Below are 17,145 nucleotides of genomic sequence, written 5' to 3'. Positions count from 1 at the left end.
GAGGGCTGGCCTTGGCAATTAGGAAATGTGGGTTCTAATCTTACTTTCCCATTCACCAGCTGAGTGATTTTGGAACTTCAGCTCTCTGGGTCTCCCTGCCCTCCTTTGGGAAAGGAGGGCAGGGATGATTTCTAACATCCTGCTGTCTGTGTTTGCTTAGAGCAATGAAGAGATTTGGGTCCTACAGTCTGACTGTCTGGGTTGGAATCCCAGTTTTCCCATATGTATCCTCCGGTAAATTTACTTAATCCCCCAGAGCTTTAGCTTCCAGATTTGTGCGATGGAAAGAACAGTAATGCTTACCCCAAAGGGATCTTGTGAAGATTAAATGAGATACTGAATGCATTCATTCCATGAACACTGAGCACCTAGCTTCCAGCTCTGGGAGGGGCAGAGGGTGGAGCAGTGAGGAAAATGCTGGGGCCAGGCTGTTTGGAGTCTAACCCGGGATCCCAGACAACACTCAGTAAACACTAAATAAGAAGCAGGATTTCAAACAGCTAGAGCTAGGAAGAAAACCCAACACAGCTATTTCATGGAGGGCTACTTTCAGGAAGGTGGGTCGCAAATTTAAATAGGTTGGTTGGGTGGAGGAAGTTTACCTGCCAAGCGTGCATAAATGAACTGACTACATCTTTGTCTACCATGGCTCCACATTTGGCAGTGTGTGGGCATTTTTGATTGCCACACGGAGGGTGTGGGGAGGGGGTCGTTCTGGCATCTAGTGGGTAAAGGCTACCAGGGATGCCGTGCAATATCCCTCAACGCAATATCCCCCTCACCAAAAAATTATCAAGTCCAAAATGTGAATAGAGGCAGGACTGAGAAACCTTAATAGAGAAAGAACAGCAGGGCAAGGGTCCTGGGTCAGAAGGGAGCTTGTCGTGTGTGGGGTACAAACGGAAAGCCAGTGTAGTGAGAAACCAGGATGGTGACAGAGGACAGAGGGAGGTTGGGTTAGATGAGGGAGCGCCTTTTAAGGCACAGTGAGGAACCCTAGAATTATCCCCAAAGCAGTGGGCAGCCCTTGGAGAGTTCTGAGCAGGGGAGGAAGTTAAGTCAGGTAATGCGCTTAGCACATATAAGCTCTCTAATAAATACTGTCTATCATCACCAGCACCTTTGTATCTTTTCTACTTTGCCCCCGCCCAAATTCAGGCCTCAGCGCGGCCGCAGTAACTAACTCCTCCTGGCCAGCAGAGGGCGCCGGCCGACACTTGGCCTCCGGCCGCCCAGGGCGGGCCTCCTCTTGCCGTCCCCCTTCCTCTTCTTCTCCCCTCCGGAGAAGTCGGGAAGGTGGCGGCGGCGGCGGAGGTGGCGGCGGTTGTCCCGGCCGGGCCGGTTGGTGTGACCCGTCAGCCCGCGCTCCGCAGCGTCCGCACCGCGCCCAGCGCAGTCGAGTCGAGCCGAGGCGGCCAGGTCCGGCGCGGGCGGCGCGCGCTGACGGAGGGCGGCGGCCGCGGCCAGGGCGGCCCGTGGGACCGCGGGCCCCCGGCGCAGCGCCGCCCGGCTCCCGCTCCCGGCCCTGCCGGCCTCCTCCCTCGGCGTCGCGGCCATGGCGGCCAGCGCGAAGCGGAAGCAGGAGGAGAAGCACCTGAAGATGCTGCGGGACATGACCGGTCTCCCGCACAACCGAAAGTGCTTCGACTGCGACCAGCGCGGCCCCACCTACGTGAACATGACGGTCGGCTCCTTCGTCTGTACCTCCTGCTCCGGCAGCCTGTGAGTGCCGGGCGGCCGGGCGGGCGTGGGCCCTTCCCCCGGGTTGGGGGGCGGGGGAGCGGGCGGCGGGGCGGGGCGGGGGCGCCGGGCGGCGCGGGAGGCCAGCGGGGGTGCCCGCTCGGGCCGGGGCGGCAGTTGGGGCGCGGGGGAGCGGGGAGGGGCGGCGGAGGCCGGTGGGTGGGATGCGCTCGGCCCCTGCCTCCGGGCTGGGGGTGCGCTTTCGGTTTCTCCGGGCGAGGGTCCCGACCTGGGGCAGCCTTCGTGGGTGGGGCGTGGGCGAAGGTGGGATCAGGAAGGGGCGCTCGAGGCGAGCATCGCTGGTCCCGCGGAGCCGGCGCCGCCTCCCTCGGGCCTCCGCTCTCCAGGGCGCTGATCCGCTGGGGCTGTAGGGGAGAGACCGGAGGAGGCTGGGGAGGGCCGTGCGGGTCTTTTGTGTGCCCCGCCTCTCGGCGGCCGGGGCGCAGAGGTCCCCAACGAGGCACCTGCCGGGCGCCCGGAGAGGGGGTGGGGGAGAAGCTAGGGTGGGAAAGAGCAAGGATGCGTAGCCTGGGCTTTTTTTCCCTCGGGTGGAGAGTACCGAGGTCACTGGGAGAAAGCAGGCACTTAGGAATAGTAGTGGGATTAAAATGTCTTGATGGCAGAGATTTGAATTCCAAGGGAAAAGTTCGACAGGCTTAATTGCGAGAGAGGAAGAGAAGCAGATGTGAGGTGGTAGGGTTTTAGCTTTATGGTCCAAAGAGAGTCTTGAGTTTGGGGAAAGTTTTAATGGAAACAGGATACTGACTAGAAGCTGTGTCATTGTACTTGTGGTGTCTGTAAGACTTCTCTTATCAGTATCGGTATCAGGCTGTAAACAGAAATTGGGAGAGATGGGAAGACAGCATTGCTTCAGAAAAATGGAGACTACCGTCTTGACTTATTGGGTTGGATTGTATTCTTCTTTGCTTCATTAAGCTATTATTTTGATAAGATTCTTGTTACTCTGTTTCTCTGAAATTTTCTTTGGAAAGTATGCGGATGATTTTGGAACTGATAAGTTGCTTTTATGTACTAATTATCTTGTATTTAAAGTAGTCACTTAAAACCTTTGTTACACCAAAACATATACTTAGGTTCTTCATTTGTAGCATTCCTTCATATAAAGTAATTTGGGCACCCCCGCCCCCCGCCAAGAAAAAACCTTTGTAAGATTAATACTGAGGCAAAGTACCATAATATATTAGAAAATATTTGGAAAATGCAGGACATGCCCAGCAGTGCACGATTTGCTTTTTTTTCTTCATGTTGGGCAACAAGGCATTATTAGTCTTTGAATGGAAATAACTCAACAAACATACACCGGGTGTCTACTGTGTTCTTTGTGAAGCCTTGGGATGTGCTGATGAATACAGTAAAATCCCTGTTCTTTTGGTGCTTACATTCTACTAGGGGAGATAATAATACGTAAGTAATTAAATGAGAAAAATGTCTGGGATAAGTATGCACTAAAATAGTATGATAGCAGAGACCTTGTTTGAGAGGTTACTTTTAGATTGTAGTTAGGGAAGCACTCTGAGAAGTTGACAATTAGTGATATTATTGAATTACAGCGGAATCATAGAGCTGGGTGGAATCTAGGAGATAGTTTGGTTCATACTTTTCACTTACAGATAAAGTGACATGGATTAGGCAACTTTGGTTCTAGAACGAAGCCAACAGTCCAGTGTTTTAAGTGTATTTGATTTTTATTATGTGCATAGTAAATATGTCCTTTGTTTACTAAACACAAGCTCCTTTGGTACATATGAGATACTTGGTTTGGAAAAAATGTATATAGTTACTGTTTTGAATTTCTGACATTTCTCTGTGGTTCTTATATCTCGCAGGGTAACATTTAGTCTATGCAGCAAATGTATGAGATCAAGAAATATTTACACTTTTCTTCCTAAAACCCACATTTCTGAAACATTGTATATAAGAGGATATCTCAGTATAATGACAATTGTTTATTTTAAATAATTTAATCTGTAATAGATAGGGCTTCATATCTCCATTCACTGATGATTTTACAAATGTTTATTGCTTGACTGGCCTGTGTCATACATTGTGGGAGGTACTGGTGTTCCTTGGATCCTGCATTTTAAATATGTAAACAGTGATGACACGTTGTAATATTTCCTTTCTCTAAATGAGCTATCCCTGAAATATGTAAATGGGTAGAGAAAGCTTCACAGAAGATCTGATGCCTGAGCAAAGACCTTTAAAGACAAGATCCATGTGGCTGACTGCTTCATGTTGTTGAAAGAACAAGTACTTGTGAGCTAGATAAACCTGGTCCTAAATCCTTGCTCTGCTTATTAGCTGTGTGGTATTGAGAATGTCACTCAGTCTCCTTGAGTTTGAATTTTCTCATCCATGAATAGTGAGGATAAGGTTTACCTTGTAGATTTTGGATGTAGATTAGTTTTCAGTATTAGAGATAGCATGTGTTTAACGTCTCACCTGATGCCTGGTACATAATAGCTGCCCAGTAGATGGAAGGTATTAACAAGGGGGAAAGGATATTCCATGACTAGGGAACAGTATGTGAAAGAACATTGAAACGAGAAGCACTCTTACAAAAGTCTATGAGTTTGGATTTTTCTGTTTTTAAGTAAGACTTTTTCCAGTGGCTTAATGATGTTGCCTAGATTTCTCTCATCCAAAGATGGCTGCTTCCAGCTCCTGGGGCTGCATATTGCCTTATTTTATATCATGTCCCAACTTTTCCAGAAGTTCTGCAATTCACTCAGGTCATATAGCTACCTTGAATAGTGCCCTGATTGGACTCCTATTCTACAGTGACTTCATTAGAACAACAAAGATCCCCAAATAGAGTCTCAAATCAGAAATCTGGGATTCTTGGGAAGGAAGGAATAAATGCTGGATCAAATGTCTATTGCAAAAATATTGAAGGGACCTATTGAAGCTCCTAAGGATTTCTGTCCTTGAAAAGCAGTAATAAAGGAATATAATTTGAGAAGAATTAAGTAACTATTGAGTTTATAATTATTATATGTTTGCTATTTAGATGAGATGGTATACTTGGAAAAATAGAATTTTGAAATCAGATTCTGCCACTGCCACTAGCTTTGTGACTAGGGCAAGGTATTAAGCCAGGTCACCATGTGCCAGTTGACCTGGATCCATCTTTTCAGCCTCAGTTTCTTTTGTATTAAGATAATGCATAGCTTAAGGTTGGTATGAGGATTAGATGGTACAATTTGAGTAGTTGCTGAACATATACTCTATGAAAGGATGAGGCTAAGCAGTGGATTTTCAAAGTATAAGGCCTCTAGCTACCATCAGGAAAACTTGATTGCCTAGAAATAAATAAACAGTATCTACTGTCACGAATTCTAAATTTTAGAGGTTAGTCACATACCTTTTATCATTAATTTAGAGTATCTTTGTTTAAACAAATTGAACAAGCATCTTACTGTTTATTTTAGTAGACTCGGAATCTTTTTCCCGACGACTGTCCTATGCTTGTTTGATGCTCATTCAGAGTATATAACTGAATTCAGATTGCAAAACTTTAAATTTGGTGCAGTTATACTATTTATTACTGAGGTAGAATGGGGGTATTGTAACAGATTGATTTGTCACTTTCGTTCTGGTTCTAGCTGCCGAAATACTTAAAATTATGAATGGATAGCCAACAACAAAACATTGCCTTCATGCCAAAGAACTTTAGTTGATTTAAAGACTAGTTTTAAACCAAATTATTTAACATTAGTATAATCCGTAAATAAGAATTGTTCATCTTTAAAAAGTGATTCACAAGTTTTTCAGAGAGGGTTTAGATAAAAAATAACATTTAAGAAACACTGTCTCAATACCAGCTATTTTATGTGGACAGGGGATTTGAAGTGGGAATTTCATGGGTGTATAAATATAGCCTGATATTAACTTACACGTTATTAATTTTGTGTGCATTTTGACTTTTGTAGTGAATATTGCAAGAATTTTGACTTTAAAGTTAGATGAAAAGGCATTTAATCTGTTTTTATACATTTATTAGCATTAGAGTGGATTGGAATCAAATACTCTTTTGGAGCTCTGTAATATTCAGGATCTCATGAGGTTACAGTGGGCAGTGATTTATGTCTTAAATTCCTTTTTCATTTTTTTAGTACTCTAATGTGGCTGTATTTGATGAGATATTTTGAAAATGTAGTACAATTTCAATTTAGTATAAGTGGGAAAATTATCTGATGCTTCCCCATTATGAAGGACAGAATTTTTTTAAAAGCAAACATGAACTTCCTGGCACTAGTACATGTGTTGGGGATATAACAAAGTATTTGTTGAAATGGAAAATACAATAATAACTATTAGTCACATTTATTGAGTGGTAGCTGTGTGTCAGGTGTGATTCTAATAAAAATCTTATGAGGAAGGTGCTCTTATTCCTCCCCCGCCCCCCAGCTTTAAATTGTAAAATGAGCGTACATTCTTTTTTTTTTTTTTTTTAAAGATTTTATTTATTTATTTGACAGAGAGAGACACAGCGAGAGAGGGAACACAAGCAGGGGGAGTGGGAGAGGGAGAAGCAGGCTTCCCGCGGATCAGGGAGCCCGATGCGGGGCTCCATCCCAGGACCTGGAATCATGACCTGAGCCAAAGGCAGATGCTTAACGACTGAGCCACCCAGGCGCCCCTTAGCATACATTCTTAATGCTTTGTTGTGATAACCCTGGTTGATGTTGAGATCCAGAACTAATGATGATTCTACCACTAACAAAGGTATAAAGGTTTCCCATGAATATTGTAAATTATTGTGAATTCTGTATTTTGGGGATTTAAATAGTAGATTTTAAACTTCATTGGATTTTTAAAAGCAGGACAGATAGTTTATGGATGTACGTGCATTTTTGCTTTATAGCGATGCTTTTTAAAAAATTTAAACGACTTGACTTTGTGTTTTCTTTGAATTTTATTCAGAAATTGCTGTTGTATATTGTGAGTGTAATGGGATTTTGACGCTGACTGTTTTGAATTTGGCCCATCTATACTGCCATGAATGAGTTCTCTTGCTATTTTCTTTGTCTGAATTGTAATTAAAACCTCTCACCCTGTGTGTGTAGGATTGATAGTGATCAGATTTAAACTGAGGGTTCTAGATGGGAGGGGGGTGGGGGGATGGGTTAGCCTGGTAATGGGTATTAAAGAGGGCATGTTCTGCATGGAGCACTGGGTGTTACACGCAAGCAATGAATCATGGAACACTACATCAAAAACTAATGATGTAATGTATGGTGATTAACATAACATAATAATAAAAAAATAAGATAGTGATCAGATTTATTTTAAAAGTCAATTATGTATGTATGCATATATATGTATGTTTTTATATACATTATATGTTTTATTTTAACATAATTGTTAATTTGCCAATGTTTTAACGTAATACCTAGTACTTTTCTTTGAATGTGGTTCCACTGATTAGATCTTTGTCCCTTTGGTATAACCCAGACTCACATTGTCTTTACAGTGTTTTAGAATTTTAAGTTACTTTTTAAAAGTAAGTTGAGTGCGGGGCGCCTGGGTGGCTCAGTCTTTAAGCATCTGCCTTCGGCTCAGGTCATGATCCCAGGGTCCTGGGATAGAACCCTGCGTCGGGCTCCCTGCTCCGCAGGAAGCCTGCTTCTCCCTCTCCCCCTCCTCCTGCTTGTGTTCCCTCTCTCACTGTGTCTCTCTCTGTCAAACATGAATAAAATCTTAAAAAAAAAAAAAAAGTAAGTTGAGTGCTGGATTGTTCTAGATCTTTCAGTCTTTCACAATTCTTTTCTGCAGTTAAGTAACAGCTTTTCATGGTAATTGAATTTAGTTGTCTCTGAAATACTTCGTTTTTATGGAAACAGTTCTCACTTGTGTCAGTATTTTACAAAATATTCACTTCAACTGTATATTTACCAAATACTATGCCAACTGTATTACCAAGTTATTATATTAAACAACTCTTGATAAACATAAAACTCAGTTGGAAGGAGCAGGAGAGTGTTTTCTTAGTTATGAATGTTTGTTGTGCAGTAGGGATTTCCTGTAGGTTTTTCAGAAGGGAGGAGAAAATGGATTCATCTCGCAAATTGATTAAGAGGGACTCTTCTGTAGTGCTATGAACATCTTCTTGTCCTGGGAAAACTTTTAAGCATGTGTGGTATGGTGACATCATATTTTCACTCTTTTCTATACAACATGCATAATGCTCACATTCTTGAGAAATTCCTATGGAGATATTCAGGACTAGGTGGTGTTACCCTTCCCATTTTCCCCCTGACTAATTAATGCATTTCCCACTTGATTTTTTTTTTTTAAATTTGAGTGAGAGAATGAGAGAGGGAGAGTGAGTGTGAGAAGGGGGAGGGTCAGAGGGAGAAGCAGACTCCCCGCTGAGCAGGGAGCCAGATGCGGACTCAATCCTGGAACTCCAGGATCATGACCTGAGCCAAAGGCAGTCACTTAACCAACTGAGCCACCCAGGTGCCCCTGCATTTCCCACTTCATATAGTCAGAGTGATAATTGGTTAGGAATACCCGTCATGGATTCCTCTAATGTATATTAAAAAAAAGGGAAAGCATTCATAACTTTGGGTACTTAATTAGTAGCAGGTTCCTTGTGACATCCTTTGTAGGCCCACACATGAGAGCTCTTTGCCTTAAAGACTCCTGATTGGGTGTGATAAGAATGAAATTCATCAACTTATGTTACAGTAAGGATGGGGGACTTGTTTGAATTCTTCGAAATATGAGGAATGATAGGGTTTTTTGTTTTTTTTTTAAGTTAGAACATATTTTTTTCAAAGACTCCTGAGTAAGATGTGGTCTCTTTTTGATTGGTACCATGCTGTTTTAGAGGGAGGAAAGTCATAATTACACCTTGCCTTTATTCTGGTTGCTTCTTTTAAGAGGTATATTAACTGCAGCATACTCTAAGGAATTTTATCAGGATGATAAGCAGACTTAAAACTATGTATGAGAAGAACATTTGCAGGAGCCAGAAATGTTGTTAGCTTGAAGAAGACTAGTGGATGTGGAGAGCTGTACATATGGTCACTACCTCTGGGTAATTTTAAGGGCTATATGTGGAAGAGGTAATAGATATATTCTCTAGGGGGAGATAGGAGACAAGTGTATGGAAGTTACAGAGAAACATGCATGTTTACAAAAGGAAGAGAAGAATTTTTCCTGTCATTGTCAAGATTCTAAAAATTCTTGTTCTTCCCCCATTTTTTGTTAGACTGTGCAAGCTCTTTGATGGGGAGAATTAAAATCAGTGGAACTAATAATATGGGAAGATGTGAAAACTCTTTCTTTTTTGTCTTCAGAGCTTTATCTCTTACTCATTGAATCTTGGTGGCTCTAATTTGGAACAGTTGTGTTCAGTAGGTACTTCTACAAAAAGATCTCTGGTGTCTAGTAAAGAGACTTGCCACTTTAGAAATTTTAGAAAAATTCCTCAAACTTTTTCATCAGAGATAACAATCTGTAAGTGTATGTCAGCTAAATTTAGTTTTGAAGAGCAAGAGCTGTTTATATCCATTCTTGTTTATGCTTAATTTTTAATTCAGTTTTAATTTTTGTCAAAAGAATACATGCATATAATTTAAAAAAGCAAAGGCTTTTTTTTTTTTTTAAAGATTTTATTTATTTATTTGAGAGAGAGAATGAGAGAGAGAGAGCATGAGAGGGGGGAGGGTCAGAGGGAGAAGCAGACTCCCTGCTGAGCAGGGAGCCCGATGCGGGACTCGATCCCGGGACTCCAGGATCATGACCTGAGCCGAAGGCAGTTGCTCAACCAACTGAGCCACCCAGGTGCCCCAAAAAGCAAAGGCTTTAAATGAACAACAGTAGTCACCTGTTCCCTTCCTCCATTTCTGATTGCCTTAGATAGTGACTGTCAACTCTTGTGTATGCCCTTCTTCTATGTTTACCTTAGTATTTCTAGCTAACACACTTAGAGCTATTTTAAAAAATTTTTCAGTTTTGGCTTTATATATTGACTTCTGTACAGGGAGGAAGATAGGATTTGGTCCTCTTAACACTTCTTTCTCCTTTTCCACCTACTGTCTCTACCTCTTCTGTATAATGTTATCACAGTTGTTGGTTAAATCACTAGTGTTTTCCTTATTGCAAGTATATATATTGTTCTCAGCTTAGTAGTACAGTAAATTACTATTGTTATTTCTTACTTGTACAAGCTTTTCCCCCCTGAAGTTTGTACTTGTATAGTTGTCTTCATTTGCTTTTTCATGTATGTATCATTAATGTATCCCCAGATAGTCTCTCTGAGGCATAAAACTTCTTTCAGTATGATCAAACACATCAGGTACCTTTTTATTTTTGTTTTAAATTGATAAATCTTTTCTGGGTACTTTTGTCATCTTCTAGTCTAGAAATGCTGCTCTCTAGACCTGCTATGCAGTGGTCATCCTGGGACTGAAATTCTGTTCATGCCTAACCTGTGTTGGGCACTCTCTTTCCAGGACCCCACATCTCCCTTAACCTCCTGATTAAAGGCCAGTGGGAGATCGTTTTGAGAGGTGTATGGCTATAAATGTCTCATTCTGCCCTCATTTTTAAATTGATAGTCGTCCCCATTCATAAGGTGGAAATACTTTATCCTTGAGGTTTTAAGGCAGTGCTTAATTATGTTCACATCCTCAGTATTGATGTTGGGAAGTCTGATGCTGCTTTTTTTTTTTTAAGGATTTATTTATTTGAGAGAGAGAGTGCGAGAGCATTGTGGGGGTCAGGGGCAGAGGGAGAGAATCCCAAGTGGACTCCACGCTGAGTGCAAAGCAGAATTGGGGCTCCATCCCAGGACCCTGGGATCGCGACGTAGGCCGGAACCAAGAATCAGACCCTTAAATGACTGAGCCACCCAGCACCCCCTGATGCTATTCTTATTACTGATTCTTTGTGCCCCATTTTCCCCCTCCCTCTTTGGGAGTATTGTAGCCATTCTTTTGGACTCATTGGTTTGGAAGTCATGTTTTTTTTTAGTTCAGAGATATTTTCTCCAGTATTCTTTCTTATTGACTAAAAAATCCTGGCTGCCATTTTTCTAGGATCCTGAGGGAGGAGACTAGGGGCACATAATCTGTCGTTCAGTAGGTAGAGTCTCAGTTAATTCCTTGATGTGGTTTACTTGTCAAACACTTTCATCCAGTAGTTATGACTAATGTCATTACAGTAAAATGTTTTATAAACATTGAATTCACATGACTGCTAGACTAGATTTAGGGATACCTAATAACAGTCCTTCGCTATGCCGGAGTCCAGAGTCTGTTTGGATAATCTCTGCAGATTAAGTTTTCATTCAGACTTCTGCCTAGGGCCTGGTAGGGGTAGTCTTTGGTTGTAGGGGAACTGGGAGTTTATTTTTGACCCTATGTAAATCCCCCTAACCTGCCTCTAATTTCTTTTTTGAATCTTTCAGAGGTTCTGTAGTGGAAATCAGCTTCTAGTTGGCTTCTCTCTGAAGGAGCTTCTGTTTTGCTTTTCTTTACTCTGCAAAGTCAGTTACTGCTGGTATATTCACTTTTTATCTTCCAAATTTTATTAGAGAACTATAGTATGCTTTTGGCCTCCTCCCTTATTCTCTCCCTCTCTGTCTCTGTGGATTAATGCCTTTTTATTCCTTTGCTTTCATTTCAGTGAGGTTTGGAGAGGTTTGTGAAGACATTCTTGGGTTTTGTCTGCCCTCTTTTTTTTGAGAGAGAGAGTGAGCATGAGCAGGATGGGTGGAGAGGGAGAGGCGAAGAGAGAGGGACAGGAAGAGGGAGAGAGGGAATCTTAAGCAGGCTCCCCACCCAGTGTGGAGACTGGAGCTTGATGGGGCGGGGGGGGGGCACTCAGTCTCATGACCCTGAGATCATAACCTGGCCAAAATCAAGAGTTGGAATCTTAACTGACTGAGCTACCCAGGCACCCCCTCGTTTGTGGGGGGGCACATTTAACTGGAATATCTTAATTAGGTTTAAATTGTTATTTGAGTATATTATTTTTTAGATGTTTCCCCTAAGTGTTACAAGGACTTTACAGTGTAGTATTTGTGACTTTCAGAAAAACAAACCAAAAAAACCCCACAAAAATAACAGATGTAGTTTACATCGTGTGTGTGTGTTTTCAGTATTTTATTTTATTTTTTTAAGATTTTATTTATTTATTTGACAGAGGGAGACACAGCGAGAGAGGGAACAGAAGCAGCGGGAGTGGGAGAGGGAGAAGCAGGCTTCCCGCGGAGCACCCGATGCGGGGCTCGATCCCAGGACCCTGGGATCATGACCCGAGCCGAAGGCAGATGCTTAACGACTGAGCCACCCAGGCGCCCCTGTTCTCAGTGTTTTAAAGTTGGGTTCTGGATAGACTAATATTTTGGACTATCCAGTACATATAGTGCCTTGGCATCAATAGTTTCTAAAATCTTGATGTCCTGTTAAAGGCACCTTCCATCTGTTGTAGATTTTAAGTGTATAATTTTTCTGAATTAAACATTATTTATATGTAATTTTTACTAAATAACTAGGATTGGGATAGATCTAAATGTCAAATTAACTTTATTACTTCATGTCAAGATTAGCAACCACATAAATTTCCACAGTCTATTAAAATATTTTAACCAGCTTCTCTCCCAGCAGGAGAAAAACAATGAATAAAACTAAACAAGCTTTCTTATTCACCTAGCGCACATCGTTTTTTGAGTTGAACAAATGGCTAGTTGCAAGATTGTTTGAGGCATAGTTAAGAGCAGCATACTGGTGGACATATGGAATGAGTCACACCATCTGGTTATAGTCATACCTGGGTGGTGGTCCTTAAAACCAAAGTGCCTGGGGATCTGCATATGACTTAATTATACTGTGAAAACATACTGGGCTCTACCAGTAGGTGACTTTGGAACTTCTTGAAACCAATTAACTGGGAAACATGCTTTCAAAATATCAATACTGTTGTTATTAAATGAGTCATTATTTAATTTTTTTTTTTTTTTTTTTGCAATAGGAGACTTAAAATGTGTATTTTAGGATCTGGAATGGGTGGTACTTCAATATTGGCACTATGAAAATGATGTGGCTTACTTGTCCAACACTTTCATCCAATAGTTATGACTAATGTCATTACAGTGAAATGTTCTATAAGCATTGAATTCACATGACAGCTAGACTAGACTTAGCAAAAAAAGGGAAGTGGCACCAGCTTCCACGAATACACCTTTGAAATAACTAGATAAATAATTCAGTTTTGATTAGATTTCATTCAGTTAATTGATCAAACTTGGTAGGTAGAGGAGAAGGTAGATCCACTAATGAGAAAATATTTATTTTAATTAGTGTGAAAATTGTGGTTACTGTGACTAGTAACATAGAATCAAGACTATAGTGTTTTATTTTCTAAGTTAACCTGCATCAGTATTAACTTTTTTGGTATACAGTTGTATGAGTCTTAACGTGTATGGATTCGTGTAACTGCCACCACAATCAGAACATGGAACTGTTCCACCACCCCTGAAGACTCTTCTTAAATTAACCCTTATCTGTTCCTAACTCCTGCCAACTACCTTTAGTTCTCTCAACACTGTAGTTTTTCTTTCTGAGAATGTCATGGAAATTCTATCTTAAGTATGTAACCTTTTCAGATTACCTTCTTCACTCAGCATAGTACCTTCAAGATTAATCCAAGTTAGTTGCATATTCCAGTAGTTCATTTCTTCTTAGTGCTGAGTAGTTAGTATTCCATTGTTTGTGAATTTATCCATTTCCCATTTGAAGGACAGTTGGGTTTCTAGTTTTTGATTCATGTGAATAGAGCTGCTGCAAATATTTATATACAAATTTTTGGGTGAACATAAGTTTTCATTTCACTTGGGTAAAAACTAAGAGTGGGATTGTTAGGTCATATGGAAATTGTGTTTAATTTTATTTCAAAAAATGACAGTTTTTTGTTTTTATTTGATTTTTCCCTTTATACTGGTTTGGAAGCTGTAAATTCCATGTACTTTTATGGTCATCATTGAAATTTTATTCTCCATATTGACATTCTAGAGTTAATCAGTATTTTAATCTTAATAACACAAGGCCTTTAAAAATACAAAGTACCCTCACTTAAGGGCTACTGTTGATGAGATGTTAAATTAATCCCCGTTCTTCCTCACAAATTGGACATTTTAAAATTAGATGATGTTTGTTTAAATTTACCTAAACATGTTTACCAGTTTCTTTCCTTACCTCTTTGCATTTCAGGACCTTCCTGGGGTCATTCTTCTACAATCTGTATTTCTTTAGTGAGGATCTCCTGGGGTAAACTCTTGGTTTTTGTTTATCTGAAAATATTATTTTGATCTTACACTTTCAGAGATAGTTTTGCTGGGTTCACAACTGTTATTTTTTCTTACTACTTAAAGATAATTTTGTGTTATCTTTTGGTTTCCATTGAGAAGTCTACTTTTAGTCAAATTTTGTTTTCTTGGTCTTTTCTTTCTGACTGCTTTTAAGATTGTTCTGTTTTTGAAGTTTGAACAAAATGTTTCTAAGTGTGGATTTTATTTATCTTGTTTTTGATAAGCTATAATTCCTTATCTGTAGATGCATGCCTTTCACTGGATCCAAAAAATCTCAGCCATGATCTCTTCAAATATCACCTCTCCTCATTTTTTTTCATTTGCACTCTCAAAAGTAAGAGTGTTGATTAGAGGGCACCTGGGTGGCTCAGTCAGGTTAAGTGTCAGACTCTTGGTTTTCAGCTCAGGTCATGATCTCAGGGTAGTGAGATCCAGCCCTCAGTGGGGAGTCTGCTGGAGATTGTCTCTCTCCCTCTGCCCTTCCCCACTCCCCACTCCCACTCTCTTTCTCTCAAAATAATAAATCTTTGAAGACTGTTGATTAGATATGTTAGACCTTCTAATATCCTTTTTTCTTCCTTTTGTCTTTTCTGTCTCCTTAGTCTGTGCTGCTTTCTGGATTTTTTTCTACTAATTCACCAATTTTCTTTTTTGGTGTGTCTAATCTGCTCTTTACCTGCTTTGTTGAGTGTTTAATTTCCACATTTATAGTTTTTCATTTCTAAAAGTTCTGACTTCTAAAGCTGCATGGTTATTGTGATAACTACATATATCTTGTTTATTTTTATGCCCTTTTATTTGTTATAATGTTTCCTATGTACTATATTTTCTATTTTGTATTTGATCACTCCAATATCTAAAGTCTTTGGGAGAGGTGGGTCTAAAGATGTTTCTACTGACAAGCCCAGTGTGACATTTTGTTGTTGTGTGATGATTTATTGAACCTAATTTTTCCAAATCCTGGTAGCATAGATTGAAAGTGCATTCCTTCTGAGGGGATTTGCATATTCTTCTGGTGGGACCCAGGGATACTACAGCCTGAAGCAGCTTTTTTTCTCATCCAGGATCTTTAGGTTTAGTCTCAGGTTCTCAGCTCTTTCATCTTGTCTTTGCTATTTTTGGTTGGTATTTGCCTTCTGAGCAATACTAAATTTTGGATATAACATGTGTCACTCTTCTGGTTCCTGCTCAGTTTTTAATTTTTTTTGTCTTTTTTTTTCCTTTTGGGAGGGGATCATTAGAGATTTCCTTTACTTTCTAGAAAGCTCAACAATATGTTAACAGTTAGGATTTTTTTGTTGGTTTTGGTTTGTAACTTACAGGGTATCTCTCATATTTTAGCAGAGGAGACTTTTCAGAATATCTGGTCTACCATACAATTGAAAGTAGAAATTGAATGAGATTAAATATGCCGTATAGGTACTTCATAAATATTAATTTTGTTCTGCCTTATTAACTTATATTTTGTTTTAAGCATGTTTGACATAATATAGTTCCATGTTTGGTTATTTTTTGTGGATACTTTCCTTAGTCTTTTCTAATTTAAATTTAATATGTACTAGACAAATTTTAAACTTGTATATTTATCTTGTTATTTATCATTTCATAGAAAAACTTAATTTATATTTTCTGTTCTTCTGAAAATAATGACTTTATGGGAAAATTCAACTTTTTTTTATTGTATATGGGGTGAATGTGTAGAGTGTTTTGTAGAAGATTGAACTTAGGTAGGATTTATATTCAGTAAAGAGCCAAAGGAATTCCAGTAATTTCTTTTGCTTGGTAATGAACATTTGGCATATTTAGAGCAGTGATTCTCAACTAGAGGGATTTTGCTCCCTGGGGGAGATTTGGCAGCATCTGGAAACATTTTTCATTGTCTCTACTGGTTTGAGGATGCTACTGTTTATTTAGTGGATAGACTTTGGGGATGCTGCTCTACATCCTACAATGCACAGAGCAGCCCCCTCCTGGCCCCAAATGCCAATAGTGCCAAAATTGAGAAAACCCTGATTTAGAGAAATAAAATGAAGATAAAGTGTTGATGCTGGTGGGTATATTTGGGAGGAAAGGCTTTCCAGGTTTTTTAGAAAAACTGGAGGAAAGCCTTTCCAGGTTTTTTAGAAAAACTGAAGGAAAGCCTTAGAAAGGAAGATTGTTCTCCCCTTCCCATATTTTCTTTCTCTAATTCTTCCCGCACAGACATTCACATCCATACAGCCAGGACTGAAAGTCCAAAATTTTTGACTACTGCTACTAGTCAGTTGGACTCTTTCTTATTTCTTGCTGTTTCTTTTTCCTATTATAGAATAATGCATATTCATTGTGGAAAACTTGGAGAGAATGGAAAATTATAAATAGAAAGAAATCATCCTATCCTATCATTTATATGCAAGAACTGCTAACATTTGGAGGTATTTAGTTTGTTTTCTTTGCAGAGATTTTTTATGTAGTTCTGAGAATACTGTATAATTTTCATCCTAAAAACTTAAAACATAACCATAAGTATGCATAATGTTTACAGTGTTACTGTGATTTATTTAATCACTTCCTCTTTGATATTGAGGTATTCCTCATGTTTTCCTGTTATGAATCCTGTTTAATGAACGTCTTGTACATAATTAGCTATGTTTCAGATTCCTTTAGAATAGATTGTTAAAGGGTACTACTGGGTCAAAAGGTATGAATGAGGTTCTTGATTAGATACAAATTGGTGAATTTATCCTACCGTAGTGTATGAGACTATCAATTTTCACTTTGGATTTAACTACTTTTTTAACCAAATTATTTTATAAGCATGTAATATCTACGTAAAGCTTTTGGAGGCTAAAAGGAGAAAAATCTGTGTATATCCTTGCATTGAGAGTATGGTTAATCTGCCTGAGTAAATGGGAATAAAAGGGCAATTAGAGAAGGCAACATGAACAAATGTAAAATTTCCTTGGAGTTATGTAATTTGTATAATTATTGTGGCCTGGCAAAATTGTGTCTTGCAGTTGTGTAAATTGAGTCCTATTTTAAATGCACTGAGTCAGCTCACTTAAAGAAGTCCCTGATCT

At 39.8% G+C, this 17,145-nt stretch overlaps 1 protein-coding gene and 1 long non-coding RNA gene across 8 annotated transcripts in view; both read left to right on the top strand.

Annotated features, from left to right (window-relative positions):
- Window positions 1-1,444: 1,444 nt before the first annotated feature.
- The window catches only part of AGFG1 (ArfGAP with FG repeats 1), a 79,986-nt gene continuing 64,285 nt past the window's right edge, over window positions 1,445-17,145 (top strand). For 2 of the 7 annotated variants that reach the window (XM_081813467.1, XM_081813463.1), the window contains exon 1: window positions 1,445-1,722. In XM_081813467.1, coding sequence (XP_081669593.1) covers window positions 1,556-1,722 — 167 coding nt within the window. In that variant the 5' untranslated portion in view covers window positions 1,445-1,555. The remainder of the gene's footprint in view (window positions 1,723-17,145) is intronic. The other 5 variants (XM_081813468.1, XM_081813466.1, XM_081813464.1 and 2 more) reach the window with 4 other exon arrangements.
- On the top strand, window positions 6,999-17,132 carry LOC145720446 (uncharacterized). The gene is made up of 3 exons (XR_014143353.1): window positions 6,999-9,363; window positions 9,577-16,167; window positions 16,202-17,132. It is a non-coding gene; the product is annotated as an uncharacterized LOC145720446 (long non-coding RNA).

This window comes from Leptonychotes weddellii, chromosome 3 (genome assembly GCF_054177405.1).
Source record: "Leptonychotes weddellii isolate Sample4059 chromosome 3, ASM5417740v2, whole genome shotgun sequence".
Lineage (NCBI taxonomy): Eukaryota > Metazoa > Chordata > Mammalia > Carnivora > Phocidae > Leptonychotes > Leptonychotes weddellii.
The sequence above is the reverse complement of the archived record's forward strand: the minus strand, read 5'-3'. Positions and strand labels throughout refer to the sequence as shown.